Below are 16,554 nucleotides of genomic sequence, written 5' to 3' on the forward strand. Positions count from 1 at the left end.
CCTAAGGGTGGTTCATCATTGTAATTCGCGTAAATCTCATCATTTACCCTGTAAGTTCTATTTCATACTATTTAATTAAATGAGAATTTTTATTTCAAATATAAAATGAGTAATTAGGTTAATCATTCACCTTTGGCTTGCATGACGACGGCGTTAGGCGCCATCACGACCTTTAGTGGATTTTGGGTCGTGACATTGTCTCTGTCTCCTCGTTTAATTTTGTGCTTGTTTTGTCTCCTCCTCTAACTTCCTTTTTCGCATTATTATAGATTAATTTATATATTCATGCTCAGTATTTTAGTGTTTTGCTTGTTTTCGTTTTCGTGGATGGCAGAAAATAAAAGTAGGGTAAGCGAAGATGGGGATACAAATGATAGCATACCTAACATTAAATGTCTTAGTCCCGATGAAGCTCCAAATAAAAGGAAAGTCATGCAACCTAGATCTGATGCTTGGAACCATTTGAGAAGTATGTTGATCCTAGTAGAGCTAATAAAAAAAAATGTAAGCATTGTGAAAAAACTTATACAACTGCTATGAAAGGTAATGGTACTACACCAATGAAAAATCATCTCACTAAGTGTCCCAAAATACCCTGTAACATGGAAATTAGTCAAACACAAATAAGTTTTCTACCAGCTTCAAATGGGGAAAATGAAGGGGTACTTACCACTTGTAAATTTGATCAAGCACTTAGTAGGAGAGCTTTAGCTCAAATGATAATTTTGGATGAACTGCCATTTAGTTTTGTTGAAAAGGAAGGATTTAAGATGTTTATAGGAGTCACAATACCTCAATTTCAAATTCCTTCTCATAGAACATTGACAAGAGATTGCCATGAACTTTATTGTGAACAAAGACAAAGGTTGAAGAAGTCTTTCAGTGAAGTATGTCAAAAAATATGTTTTACAATAGATACTTGAACTTCTATGCAAAGAATAAACTATATGTGTCTTACTGCTCGCTTTATTGATAGCGATTGAATATTGCATAAAAGGATAATAAACTTTTGTCCTATCGCTAGTCATAAGGGGTGATGATATAGCTGAGGTTATTACTAATTGCTTGCTTGATTGGGGTTTGGAAAATGTATTTACTATAACGGTAGATAATGCTAGTTCCAATGATGTCACAGTAAGAGAAGTGTCTAAACAATTGACTACTTGGGGAACTCATATAATGAATGGTAAACACTTGCATATGAGATGTATGGATCACATACTTAATCTCATTGTACAAGATAGGTTGAAAGAAATTGGTGTTTTTATCAAGAGAGTTAGACAGGCTGTGAGATACATTAGACAATCTCCTGCTAGGATTCAAGTTCAAATAATGTTGTGAATCTCAAAAGTTAACTTCCAAGAGATCATTATGCTTAGATATTTATACTCGATGAAACTCTACATACATGATGTTAGACACAACACAACAATTTGAGCTTGCCTTTGACAAATATAGTTTCTTTGATACATGATTATTGCATCATCTTCGTACCTATGTATGTGAAAATGAAACTAGTGCAGGTGATCTCACAAGTGCTAACTGGGATAATGTGAGAACAATGGTAAAATTTCTTGAAGCTTTTTATTTGCTTGCTTTGAGGGTCTCTAGTTCTATTTATGTCACTTTCAATGTGCATTTTGTTGAAATTTGTGAGCTTGATCTTATTTTGAAATAGTGGATGGAACATGAAGATGCTAGTTTGAAAGAAATGGCAAATAAAATTAACGAAAAAATTATCAATTATTGGGGTGAACCTGAAAAAATGAACAAGATAATCTTTATTGCATCAATTTTGGATCCCCGTAACAAGCTTGACTATGTTCCTTTTGCAATTATGAGGATGTTTGGAGAAAAAGAAGAGAAGAAATTGATATTAAAAGTGAAAAATTATATGGACTCTTTGTTTGATTATTATGTAAAGATAAGTTCAAAAAGATCTACATCTGCTTCATCTGTAAATACAACAAATACTGTGAGAGGTTATGGTAGCTTTCTGAAAAGAGGAACAATGAGAACGAAATTAGAATTTGAGAGACATAAGGAAGTGACAGGAGGTTTAGATGCTAAATCAGAGTTAGATAGATATCTTGCTGAAGATATTGAGCCTGAAATATATGAGTTTAAAATCTTAAAGTGTTGGAAAATCAATGTGCCTAGATTTTCCATTCTTGCGGAGATGGCTCGTGATGTGTTAGCCATTCCTATTTCAAGTGTTGCATCAGAATGTGCATTCAGCACTGGAGGTCGTATTCTTGACTCGTTTAGGAGTCCGTTGACGCCTAAACTGGTGCAATCTCTTATTTGTCTTCAAGATTAGCTTAGAAGTGAACCTATTCCTATTAAAGTTGAGGAAGACTTGGAGTATCTGGAACAACTGGAGCTTGATAATTATTTTGTGTTTTGCATTTATTATATTACAAATATTTTACTTGTTTATGTTGCATGACAAATTTTTCATCAATATTTTCCTTAGTTGCAACCTGTGGAATGTGTGGTAAGTTGATAACCTTTTGTATATTTGATGATATAACATTGATAATATTTAATTATCAATCAATTGTGTTTTTGACTTAAAATTATGTATTTTGTGTTGCAAAGGTTTGATCATGGCGCCTAAATTACAATTACCTATTTGGGATCACTATAAAAAGGTGGAGGAAATTGAAGGAATGCGCATAATGAAATGCATTCACTGTGGTCGAATTTACCATTGCCATATGAAGATAAATGGAACTTACGGATTATGGTATCATCTTCGTAAATAGACAAGTGATGTTGCAATAGTAACTTGCTAGTGCGTGAGCTCTTTTGGTAGATAAGATGCTGGTTGACTTTTGAGTAAAGTGGAGAACTTTCTTATGTTTCATGCTACTTAATGTAGTTATTTTGCTGGTTTTGAGACTTCAGCAACATGAAATTGTTTTAACTTCTGGATTACTCTTTTGGTTATGTAATATTGCTTGTACTAAACAATGGTTTCTGTCACGACACAAAATCTCACATGTCGCGATGGTGCCTATCTCAATACTAGGCAAGACGAAAATCTCAATAAAATACCATATCTTTTAAATTTGAAAACAAAATAATTAAATTTAGCCGAAGAAATCTCATAATTTAAAATATAACACTCCCAAAATCCAGTGTCACTGAGTACAAGAGCATCTAAATGAATACAAAGTCTGACTGATAAACATCACTGTCTGAAGTATAGAACAGTACAATAACTAAACAGGAAGAGAATCAAGTCTGCGATCGTCAAGCAGCTACCTTGATACTCTCCAACAGAAATAACTCTGAATTCTAGCAATCGTCGTATCTGGGAGCACCTAGATTTGCACACGAGGTGCATAGTGTAGTATGAGTACGACTAACTCAATAAGTAACAAGACTAACCTCTGGGCTGAAAGAAATGATGACCTCCGCAGGTACAGTCCAGTAAAAATAATGGTACAGAAATGTAGGCATGCTTTCAAGTTCAACAGTTAAACTCAGTACAAGTGAAATAGATCAATATTGCATGATATGAGCCATATGACATCTGAGTATAAAGACCTCATGTAAATACTGGTCACAAATTATCCGGTCACTCGGTATTATTTATGGCCAATCTAGCCCAGGGGTGTTCCAACCCGTATATAAATATACATCGACTGACAGTCAATCGCTCAGTACCGTATAAGGCTAATCCAGCCCTGGGATAATTTATCCCTAAATATAAATGATACGGAAAAGATCCATGTCCAAATAACTTATTACAATACAAATAAGTAAGGCAAGTCCATGCCCTGGGAAAATCCATCCCAAATATATATATAAGCATAAGTAAGGCAAGTCCATACCCTGGGAAGTCCATCCCGAATATCGATGATCATCTACGCTCACTGGGGGTATGTACAGACTCCGGAGGGGCTCCTTCAGCCCAAGCGTAATACAAAGCCAATGTAGCCTACTGCAGGCGGGCAGTATCGATCCATATAATAACAAATCCTATAAGGCCTGCTGCAGGAAGGCCCTGGGCCCCGATCCATAAAATAGTTTAATCAATAATGCATGCTGCAGGCGGGAACCCCGATCCAGAACAATAATAATGTATAAAGTCATTTTGGCCTGCTGCAGGCGGGCAGTCCCGATCCATTTAACAATAACATATATAAAGCCAATATGGCCTGCTGCGGCGCGCAGCTCGATCCCATAAATATCCCCACAATGGACGAATATGACTGAGTGTGAAATTTATATTTTTGAAACAATTAATTAAATAGCAATACGACCCCATGGGTCCAAAAATATCGGCACGTAGCCTACACATGATCTTAAATAAAAGCCTCAGTTCAATTTCTCTAACATGTTCAGGTAATAACATGATTCTTTAATCTTTACAACTACACAGGATTTATTCAAGACATAATTTATATGGTGCACGTCCACATGCTCGACACCTATCGTGAGTGTCACCTCCAAACAATTTATATCATACCAAATTCGGGGATTCATACCCTTAGAACCAAGTTTAGAAGTGTTACTTACCTCAAACCGTGTAATTTCTCACTCTGATATGTCCTTGCCTCGAGAAGTGGTCTCTAAAAGTCTTGTATCTAGTCACAATTAATTTGATTCAGTCCACACAATTATAGGAATTAATTCCATATCAAAATACTAATATGTTCCAACAAAATCCGAAATTACATTCCAAAAATTACCCATGGGGCCCACATCTCGAAATCCGATAAAACTTACAAAATCCGGCAACCCATTCGTTTATGAGTTCAAACATACTATTTTCACTCAAATCCGACTCCGAATCAGTATTCAAATCTAAAAAAATCATTTTATTAAATTTCTACACAATCTGACCCCTCATTGTGCTGACCGCACCATTTTTGTGCGGTCCGCACATTCCAGGTTCTGCGGTTGCACAAAAATTATGTGGTCCACACTTCGCAGCTTCTCCACTTCCAGGCTTCAATAAATTGGCCATAACTTTCTCTGGAAACTAGACACAAAGGGAAACAACTTTCGTTTTTGAATCATCTCAAAATTTCCTTGTGGATCAAAAGATTTAAGCTTCCGAAGTCGGACCGGCAAATCTGCAGAACTGCCTGGAGTGCGGCCGCGTATAGAATTGTGCGGTCTGCACTCATCCTCTGAGGTCCGCACATTTTTGCTGCGGTCCGCACCTCTCCTTTGGATCAGTACCCCAAAATGTGCGGTCCGCACCCCGAAAAGTGCCAGAACAATATTAGAGTGCCGAAATGCCTGTACTCGCTCAAAACTCACCCCGAAACTCATCTGGAACCCCTCGGACACAAACCATATATGAATTTCAATCATAAAATATGCCATAGACCTACTCGCTCACTCAAACCACTTAAAAGAGGTTGTCTTGACCCGATATTGACCATGGCCAAACTCCCAAATTTCTTAACTTTACTAATTTCTCAACCAATGGTCCAAAAATACACACAAGCCCTCGAGACCTCAACCAATTATACCAACACGTACCAATATATAATACGAACTTAGTTGAACCCTCAAATCACCTCAAACAACGCTAAATCCACGAATTACACCTCAATTCAAGCTTAATGAACTTTGAAATTTCTGATTTCTACAAACGACTTCGGAACCTATCAAATCACGTCCGATTGACCTCAAATTTTGCACACAAGTCATAAATGACATTACAGATGTATTCAAGTTTTCAGAATCATATTCCGACCCTGATATCAAAAAGTTAACACCCGGTCAAACTTTCCAAAAATTCAACTTTCGGCATTTCAAGCCAAATTCCACTACGGACTTTAAAATAATTTTTCGAACACGCTCCTAAATCCAAAATCACCATACGGAGCTATTGGAATTATCAAAACTCTATTCTGGGGTCTTTTACACATAAGTCAACATATGGTCAACTATTTCAACTTAAACTTCCAACATGAAATTCATTCTTCCAAGGTAACTCTGAAATGCCTTAAAACCAAAACCGACAATTCACACAAGTCATAATAACTCGTAGGAAGTTATTCAAGACATCAAATAGTTGAAGGGAGCGTAAATGCTCAAAACAACTGGTCGGGTCGTTACAGTTTCCTACTAGCTGCAAGCTAACTTTTGGATATAATGAATGAAGTTCTCGATTATGTGCAAATTGTCACATTGGCATGTGGTTTGAACTTTTAAGTGAATGAAAAGGCACATGTTTTAAGTGAATGATTGGGCAGCTTTGTTGGACAGTTATTTTGTCACTTTGAACCTTAAAATGACAAAAACTTATTATCAAATTCTTGTGCAATAGTATGGACAAATCAGATTTATATAACTAAAAAATCAGATTTATGTTTTATCACATTCAATCAACATAAGAAGTCCGAAATTTTGAAAAAAACCAACAAATTAGTCTTCGCCACCGTACTCTGGAAAGTGACCAAATGCTCCTCCCTCTTCGAAAAGCTGGAGTTCTCAATCACCTGCTCAAATGCTTTGGTGAAATCGAACATCAATGTACCTCATCTGTTCCTATCCCTAAAGCCGAAGCCTCCATGCACCTCCCTATAGCCACCAACAGTCGACCGAATATGACCATTGGAATCTCCTCAAATAAATAACCGCTCTGCAGGCGGCATACTATACACAATCTCATCCAACCCCTCCCAAAAGAGCCTTTTAACCTTCTCATCCAAGCCCGTTTGCGGTGCATACACGCTAATGATATTTAGGGTGCACCCTTCAACCACTAACTTAATAGACATTAATTTATATTTCACCCGCCTAACCTCTACCACATACTCCCTAGGTTCTCTATCCACCAAGATACCTACTCTATTCTTACCCTTTATGTCTCCAGACTACCACAACTTATACCCGTCAACACCCCTCGCCTTCGATCCTACCCACCTAGTCTCCTGAACAAAATCTATACTAACGTTCCTCTTTTGGAGAATCTTCGCCAACTCTATAGACTTACCCGTCAATGTACCTATGTTCCAAGACCTAATTCTCAACCTATAGGCTCTCTTGTTCCCTTTACTCCTTACCTCCCGTCCCATTAAACTAACAATTAAATTCAAGTAATACAATTTATTTCATGGTAAAGTCCTAGGTATACCCAGATATAAAAATGAATCTAGCTAAGTATGGAGTCTCATCACCTCGTGCCAACATAGACCCCACAACAAGTAGCACATGTCAAATACATCACTTGAGGGTAGTTTCCCCCTTACAAGGTTAGCCATGAGACTAACCTCGCTCTGAAGTTCCATAACCGGTTCCAACTCCCCTTCAACACCTCAAACCAATGCCCATCAATCTGAAACTAGTCAACCAATGTGCAAATCAATCAAAATATACTCCAATCCTTACAATTTAACAATTTATAACAATTCCTAACTCCACTCGAATTGTTAACAAAGTCAACCCTCAGGCTCACGTGCTCGGATTTCAAACATTTTCTAAAATAAAAATTACCCATAACACCACGAACTCAAATATATCATTTATTCTTAATTCCATGTCCAATTTCGCGGTCAAAATCCAGAAATACAATTTCTAGGTTTTCTTCAAAATCTCCATAATTTCCACCAATTTCCATGTTTATATCCAATCATAATCCATATATTTAACTTACAATAAATGGGAATCACTTACATTGGGTTTCTTGATGAAAAATCTCCTCAAACAATCTCCCCAAATTCGGCCACCCAAGTGCAAAATGAGAAAAATGAGAGCTAAGTCCCGACTTAAAAATAAGTCTGCCCAGGTCCTTCTTCGCGATCGCGGAAATACCCTCCCGATCGCGAAGGCCAAAAATTCGCTGACCAAATATCCTTCTTTGTGTTTGGATCCACCATGTTGCATTCGCGATGCCTCCTGATCCTGATGCTTCGCGTTCATGGTCACTAAGCCACGTTCGCGAAGGCTTAATACCTCCAAGACCCTAGGTCCCTATCCTTCTACACGTTCATGACTCCCTGTCGTGTTCGCGATGAGAACCTCAGCTTCTTCTCTGCGTTCGCGATGAGCATTTCCCAGGGTTGTGCAAAAATTACAAGGTTATCCCGGGCGAGAGCCTCGCAACGCAGCATAGGCTCTTGGTGATGAACGTCGATATCATGATTAAGAGGAAGAAGAGATCTGTGCGAGGATGATCGAGGATCAGGTGGGTAGCCTTGACTAAGGATAAAGATGAGATGTTAGAGGGGAGGTTGTCGGCTATGGAATCCTGGAGGAGTAGCAGGGACGCGCGCGCTATGTGCACGAGAGAGGTGAGGGGTAAGGCCCGCGTACCCTCTACCATCCCCAAACCCAACTTGTGGGAACTCACTTGGTGGTTGTTGTTGTTGTAGTTTAATTACTTGAAGACTATAAGTGAAGGCTGATTGAGATCATGTTAGATTGAAACTCAATTATGTGGGTTATTTGGAAGGATGATCGATTGATGGTAAATATCATGTTTATGTTAAGTCTTTGACCCCTGTATAGTAAATACGCGAGTCGTAAGTCTATAAGTTACTTCTCTTCCTGGGGATCAGGCCGAACGACGCGACAATATATATATATATATATATATATATATATATATATATATATATATATATATATATATATATATATATATATATATATATAAGATGAATTCATGGATCAGACCGTATGACCTCGGCAGTGTCTGTACACAACTATATGGATCGGGACGAACGACCTCGACATAATTCGTGTGTAAAATCGCTAGGAGTCCGAACACCCACGAGATTACCCTCTTGATTAAACTTGGAAATTATGAAATATTCTCTTTATGATGTAAGATCAGACACCTAATTGATGGTTATTATTTGTTGAGATAGCATGTGACACTTGGGGATTTTTAAACTAATGGTATTTGTTAACAGATTTCGTTATCTATTGTTCCTTATTCTATTGATTCTTGTTGTATTTCATGCCTGCTTATGATTCCTGCATTTTATTCATTGGACCACTAGTATGTATCGATGTTGACCCTCGTCACTAATTCTCCGAGGTTATTTTAGATACTTACTGGGTACGCGTTGATTTACGAACTCACGCTGCACTTCTGCACTAAACGTGCATGATCTGACAGGTTCATTTTGTGGTCATCCTGGCGCATAGGCGCAACTACTGATGGGATTTTATGGTGAGCTACTTTCTATGCTAAGCATCGCAACCCTCAAAGTCTTCATCTTATTTATTTACTTTTATCTGTCTACTTTATTTATCAGATATATGTTGTATTATTATTTCACTCTTTAGCAGACACTTATTCACTTATGACACCGATTTTTGGGATGTTCTAAAATTTATTTATGGTTTATCTTAATTGTAACGACCCGACCGGTCGTTTTGAGCTTTAACATTCTGTTCAATAGTTTGAGGTCTTGAGTAGCTTCATATTGTGTATTATAACTTGCATGCATGGTCTGGTTTGATTTTCGGATGGTTCAGAATGAATGCGGATAAATGATTCTCACTTTAGAAGCTTAAGTTAAAATATTGACCGTGATTTGATTTTAGGGAAATGGACTCAGAATGATGTTTTAATGGCTCTCATAGGTTCGTAAAATGATTTTGGACTTTGGCGTATGCCCGGAATCAAATTCGGAGGTCCGTAGCTGATTTGTGTTGTTTTGCCTAAAGTTGGCAATTTCAAGACTTTGAATTTTCTTAAGTTTGACCGTAGGTTGATTGTAGCTATCATGTTTGGATTTCTGTTCCGGACTTGGAATAAATCTATTTTATCATTTGGAACTTGTCCACAAAGTTTGGATTTATTCCGAGTTGATTTGATAGGAATTGGACGCGCAGTTGTATCTATTTTGAAGTTCGATTCGTGGTTTCGAATGTTATTTTGATGATTTTATTACACGAGCGAGTTTGTGTTATGTTTTTAGTCTTATGTTGATGTTTGGTTTAGAGCCCCGAGGGCTCGGGTGAGTTTCAGACTCGTGTTTTGATAGAGTTCAACATTGTTGGTTTTGTGTAGAAGCTTCAGGTCTCGCAATTATGAGACATATGTCAAAATTGCGATATTAGTTTGATTCTGCTAGGTTCACATTTGCTAACCAAGAGTTCGCAATTGCGAAGGAGGGGGCCTGGGTGTGCAGTTCACTTTTTCGATCATAAGGGTCGCAATTGTGAAGTGTCCATGTTTGCAATTACGTATAATATGTCGTTTTTGTGACATTAGCAGGGGTGTGAAGAGCTTCGCATTTGCGATGGTTTCTATGTATTTGCAGGGTTCGCAATTGCAAACTCCAGGTCGCAATTGCAACACATGCGACTGGAAATAAGAGCTGAGGGACGAGCATTTGGTCTCATTTTTATATTTTGCAACCCTAAACTCGGCAGGAGGAGATTTTGAAGAGGGATTTTCCACTACAAACTCTGGGTAAGTAATTATAATCTATTTCTAATCATATTACATCATTATATCTTGGATTTTAACATCAAAATCATGTGAATCAAAGTGGAAATTTGGGAAACTTTGTCAAGTTTTTGAAAAATAAGAATTTGAGTTTTGAGAGTCAATTTGGACTCGGATTTTGAAACTAATCATATATATGAACTCGTGGGGTCATGGGTAGACTGAATCTGTCATTGGACCCGAGTTTTGACCGGGCAAGTCTTGGGTTGACTTTTGAGCAATTGTACAAAGATCGTAGCTTTAATTATTGGAATGGATTTCTCTTGCATTATTTGATGTTATTAAGTTAATATTTGTTAAATTTGTGCCGAGCGAAGTAGAATTATAATAGAAAATGCTAAATTTTAGAATTGATTGAGGGCATTTTAGGTAAGTATCTTGCCTAACATTGTGTGGGGGAAACTACCCCGTAGGAATTGGGTTGTTTGCACTATCTGAACTACGTGAAAGAGGTGTACATGAGGTGACGAGTGTGTACATGGATTATATGTGACAATTTGACCGTTTTCGACTCTTAGGGTTCTTATGCACTTTAAAATGAAGTTGTTTTATCAGGTAATATCCTCTATTGCTAAATTTATCCCTACATGCCTTATTTGAAGTTGATTGATTCATGTTCTACCCTTGTTGCCAAATACACTCTTATATGTCTTAATTGAAGTTGTTGCATTTTTTATTGTCATGTTATCTCTTCCGCATTTGCTTAACCTTAATTGAAGTTATTATTATCCCTTCCATGGTTGACTTATCCTCTTTTGGAATTATTGTTGCAGGTTATATCTCTCTTATCGTCGACTTGTACCTAATAGGAATCATTGTTATATGTTATCTCCCTTCAATTGTTGAGTTACTCTCAATGGATATCGTTGTTACACATTATCTCTCCCATTGTTGAGTTATTCTTATTTGAAAACATTATTACTTGTTATTTCTTCATTGTGAGCTCATTCTTCCGTTACTTTGTAAATTGAAATTTTGTGTTGATTTACGTGTCGCACTCTCGTGTTATTGTTGTTGTTATTAATGTAATCAGTGTTGTTGAGCCGAGTTCGATGTGTGATTGTGGTAATTGAGTTATTTTGAGGAAATGCTTTGGCATATGGACACATGTGGTGTGATTTGTTATATTATATTGTTATGTTTTTGGCACATGTGGTACTAGATTTTCGGGGTGTTCGCACGCGAGTTGTCCATGCTATTGTTATTATTGATATTTGCACATGCGGCATGATACGGTAGGCTCTATATATGTGGGTTTGTGCATGTGGAGAGACAAGCTGGGAATATTATTATGCGTGTGCGACGAGACAAGGCGGGCATCTGCTTTATTGTTGTGCACGTGACGAGACAAGGGGGCTATGTCGGGGAAGATTTACGATGACTTGTGATGGCCTAGGGGCATTGATGTTGATCATATTTGTGAAGTGGTGTGCCTACTTTGTGTGAGTCATGCATTTTATGTTTTGTTGTGTCGTTTCCTAAGTACCATGTTTTGTATATGATCTTACTTGTTGACTCGAGTTGTGATAGAAGACTTGCACAAGTATACACATAATTAATCACTCATATCGGTTAAGAAGATGAATCCTGAAGTTTATTGATCATTTACATGTATTCTCATTTACTTGCCTTCTGTGTGAGAGTTGTACTATTGGAACGTAAGCTGTCCGTGCAGATATGAGATATTAATGGTATTGGCACGTGAGTTGTCCATGATGCACGTGATTCATCCATGTGCCTGTGATTTTTAATGTGGGCACAAGATGCCAAGTGATTAGGGTTTGTGAATTGGGAACCACGAATTTGGTTACGAGGTGTAGCACCTCGGGAAAATTCTTGTATAAGCCTTGTGTGGAAACGTTTGTTATTGGCTTGTTACCTATTTCCCCTTACTTGGTTTCACCAGACCTCGTTTGTATTCAGCTTACTCTACGACATTATTACATGTTTGCTCAGTTTTGCTAATTGTTGCCTCTAGTATTCTATAGTAAGTATTGTTGTCCTTTTACCATGCTTAGCTTTATATTGATATTGTTCACATTAATACTTGTACAGGTTATTATGTCTAGTAGGTGTCTTGACTATTCCTCGTCACTACTCTACCGTAGTCTTGATACTTACTGGGTACCGCTGTGGTGTACCCATGCTACTCTTCTGCACATTGTTTTTTGAAGATCTAGGTACTTCGGAATTTGTTGGTCATTAGATAGCTTATCAGACATTGCTGCGGAGACACAAGGTAAACCTGCTTGACGTTCCCAGGCCTCGAAGTCACTTTCTAAAGTTTAATTAGTACAATTTATTTCTATTCTAGAATAGTTGTACTTACAAATTCACTAGTGAACTCATTAGAGCTTATGACTTGTACTACCGATTTTAGGAAGTGTGTTGTTGGGGTTCTATTTCAATAGATTATATCAGTTTATCAGACTTGCTTTAGTATTTTGTTGATTATTCTGCTAAGTTATTATTAACGTTAGGCTTGCCTAGTCGTAGAGACTAGGTGCTATCATGACATCCTACGGAGGATAATTGAGGTCTTGAGAAGTTGATATCAGAGATCTAGATTCATAGGTACTGCGAGTCATAAACGAGTTTAGTAGCATCTTGCGGATCGGTACAAAGATGTTTCTACTTATCTTCCAGAGGCTACGAAACTAGTAGGAAGAACTTCACTTCTTTCATTCTTATCGTGCGAGTTTATTGATTGCGCAGTTTGTGCTTTTTGTAATTCTATTCTCATACAGATGGTAAGAACACGAGCTATAATTACTGATGACGTTTCCCCTAGAGTCAATATTGCTAAGGGTTGGGGAAGAAGCCGAGGGGGAGAACGTTCTACAGCTAGAGCACCCTCCAGAGCAGCAGTTGAGGAGCCATTAGTAGCTCCGATTGAGGGACAGGCATTGGAGGCGCTTTTTGCTACCCCGGGACTTCAGGAGAATTTAGCGCAGTCCCTGAGCATATTTGGTACATTGGCTGAAGCGGGATTGTTTTCGGCCACACCAGCCACTTCACAGAATGGGGGAGCAGCTCAGACTCCCGCCGCCCATACTCCAGAGCAGCGAATCCACATTGGTCAGGTTCCAGGTGTCATGCCAGCACAACCTGATGTTCTGGTTAAGCCCATAGTTAGGGCGGAAACATCCGAGGAGGAATAACTTAGACTTGCGAGGTTCAAGAAGTATCACCCTCCAACTTTCAGTGGTTTGGATCTAGAGGATGCACATGGTTTTCTATAAGAGTGCCACCGCATTCTCCGCACCATGGGTATTATGGAGACGAGTGGGTTTGCTTTTACTACATTCAAGCTGTCAGGAGTAGCATATCACTGGTGGCGGGTTTACGAGGATGGTAGCCCAGCCGATGCAACTTCACTTTTATGGACTTAGTTTTCAGAGATATTCTTGAGAGAGTTTGTTCCCCAAACCATTTGGGATGCATGGCGCACGGAGTTTGAGAAGTTGCCCTAGGGGACTATGTCAGTGTCAGAGTATGCTGTTAGAATCAGTGATTTGTCTAGACATGCACCTGCTCTGGTTTCCACAGTAAGAGAGCAAGTCCGTAGGCTCATTGAGAGGCTCAATTATGATATCCGATTCTGCGTGGCTCGAGAGTTGGAGATGGATATTTCGTTTTAGCATGTGGTAGAGATCGCGCACAGATTAGAGGATTTGCAGGGTCAAGAAAGAGAGGACAATGAAGCCAACATGCCTCGTGGATCGAGAGGATCTACTTGTCCGTATTTTAGAGGCAGGGTATGTCATGGAAGAGGTTTTGTGGGTCAGCCAGTTCAGTTTGCACTTCAGGCTTCGCGCGGTGTTTCAGATATCCATGGGTCTCAGAGTACCCGTACTGGACTACTTCCATAGCCACGTTATCGAAGATGTTGCTTTGAGTATGGAGATACTAGCCACATGGTGAGAAATTATCCTATACTCCGGACGGATATGTTACAACGGGATTTTCAGGCCATGAGACCTGCTCCAGTTGCTGTTATACCTGCACCGCCAACTAGGGGTGGAGGTCAGACGGGTAGAGGTCGCCTAAGAGGGGGAGGTAGATGCACCAAATGCTGTCATTGCAGGTATGGTTTCGGTTGAGTATAGAGATGCATTTGTGTTACTCCGATCCAATCCCATCTATTGGTACAATTCATCTTTCATTGCTTTAGATATGGTTGTGTTTTGTGATTCTTTTACTATGATCATGTATTCACGCTAGTTGAGAAATTTACCGTGATAGCCCATGTCTATCATTCTGGTTTGGTTGCTATGGTAGATCATGAGGCTTGGGTAAACTTTCTATCCGTTACATACGGTAGGATTTGATGTGGTCACTGGATGGGTTTGCCCGACTTGTGGTTTCGGTGTTCTACGGGTATGAGAGATTTGTTTCGTGTTGTGGTTTTGGTTCTACGGGGTGAGTTGATAGAGTGTCTTAGTGGATGCGATTTGTATTTTACTTGTGATTCAGAGTTAAGGGTGGGGACCTGGTGTTCTAGTGAATAGGTGTATTGGTGTTGGTCTATGCACCGTTGTGAGGTCATATTAAGGTAAGATCTGTTGTGGTGGTTTCGTGTGTCTTGCTTCTTCCTTGTGGATTGGATCCGCGGTAGGGTATATATTAGGAGTTTTGCCTATTTAGCTTGTTTGACGATTTTCTCATGTGCTCCTCTTTTCATATTCAGTCACATTCGAGTTGGGCTTGTTAGGTTTGGATTACAATGTATGTGCCCAGGTAGCTCTTGAGTTGGCTTGTTGATCGGGTGAGTAGTTATGGGTCCGCACGTTTCTTGCATTATTTTCAGCATTGTGAAGGTTTGGAATAAGGTCCTAGTCAATATGAGTTTGTTTGCCGGTACCAGGTTTGGTAATGGGCGGCTATTGGGGTCAGAGTTGTTGCTATGGGCATATGGATGATGTGTTATGTCATGTGGTTATACTTTGTGGGTGTATGCATGAGCTGTTATAGCTAGTTGAGGATTTTGCAGTGTGTTGTGTGATAATGGGGCCCTTGGTAAATGTGAAAATTTAATTCTAAGGCTTTTCGGCATGAGTAGAAGGAATAATATCTGGTTGGGATGATGTTGTGGGGCTTATGTGGATTTGGGTGACATGGTATCACCCACGAGTACATACAATGATTTGATGGCTTGGGAAGACTCTTGGCATGTTTGAGGACAAATGTTGGTTTAATAGGGGGAGAATGTAAAGACCCAACCGGTCGTTTTAAACTTTAAAGTTCCGTTCAGTGGTTTATAGTCTTGAGTAACTTCATATTGTGTATTATGACTTGCATGCATTTTCGGATTTGATTTTCGCATGGTTCGGAATGAATTCGGATGAGTGATTTTCACTTTAGAAGCTTAAGTTGAAAATGTTGAGCAAGGTTTGACTTTTGTGGAAACGACTTCGGAACGGTATTTTAATGGCTCCAATAGGTTCGTATCATAATTTTGGACTTGGGCGTATGCCCACAATCGAATTCGGAGGTTTGTAGGTTCATTTGTGTTATTTTGCCGAAAGTTGGCAATTTCTATACTTTGAGTTTTCATAAGTTTGACCATAGGTTGACTTCATAGCTATGATGTTTGGATTTCTGTTTCGGGAATTGGAATAAATCCGATTTTTCATTTGGAACTTGTCCGCAATGTTCGATTTTATTTCGAGTTGATTTGATAGGAATCAGACGCGCGATTGTATTTTTAGGAGACTTTGAATTTCATGTCGAATCCTTGTGTTTTGAGGTCTGATTCGTGGTTTCAGATGTTATTTTGATGATTTTATTGCAAGATTGAGTTTGTGTTATGTTTTTAGTCTTTTGTTGATGTTTGGTTTAGATCCCCGAGGGCTTGGGTGAGTTTCGAATGCGTTGCGGAGTATTTTGATAGAGTTCAGCACTCCTGGTTTTGTGAAGAAGCTTCAGGTCTAGCAATTACGAGACATATGTCGCAATTGCGATATTAGTTTGATTCTGCTAGGTTCGCATTTGCGAACCAAGAGTTTGCAATTGCGAAAGAGGGGGCATGGGTGTGTTGTTCGCATTTGCGATCATAAGGGTCGCAACTGGGATGTGTCCATGTTTGCAATTGCGAAAAATATGTCGCATTTGCG

General features: G+C 38.8%; 1 protein-coding gene across 1 annotated transcript; it reads left to right on the forward strand.

Annotated features, from left to right (window-relative positions):
- The first annotated feature begins 327 nt into the window (after positions 1-327).
- LOC138909359 (zinc finger BED domain-containing protein RICESLEEPER 2-like) lies at positions 328-2,320 on the forward strand. Its single transcript, XM_070200553.1, has 3 exons — positions 328-469; positions 1,025-1,323; positions 1,679-2,320. Exons 1-3 carry the CDS (start codon positions 328-330, stop codon positions 2,318-2,320), a joined length of 1,083 nt encoding a protein of 360 aa, XP_070056654.1.
- Positions 2,321-16,554: the final 14,234 nt, after the last annotated feature.

This window comes from Nicotiana tomentosiformis, chromosome 4 (genome assembly GCF_000390325.3).
Source record: "Nicotiana tomentosiformis chromosome 4, ASM39032v3, whole genome shotgun sequence".
In the NCBI taxonomy this organism is placed as follows: domain Eukaryota; kingdom Viridiplantae; phylum Streptophyta; class Magnoliopsida; order Solanales; family Solanaceae; genus Nicotiana; species Nicotiana tomentosiformis.

Bases quoted from the DNA above. Each gene is read 5' to 3' on its own strand.
- LOC138909359 (XM_070200553.1), top strand. From the start codon at position 328: ATGGCAGAAAATAAAAGTAGGGTAAGCGAAGATGGGGATACAAATGAT. The intron at 470-1,024 runs GTATGTTGATCC...TCCTATCGCTAG, and splicing joins TGCTTGGAACCATTTGAGAA to TCATAAGGGGTGATGATATA. The intron at 1,324-1,678 runs GTTCAAATAATG...ATTTTGAAATAG, and splicing joins AATCTCCTGCTAGGATTCAA to TGGATGGAACATGAAGATGC.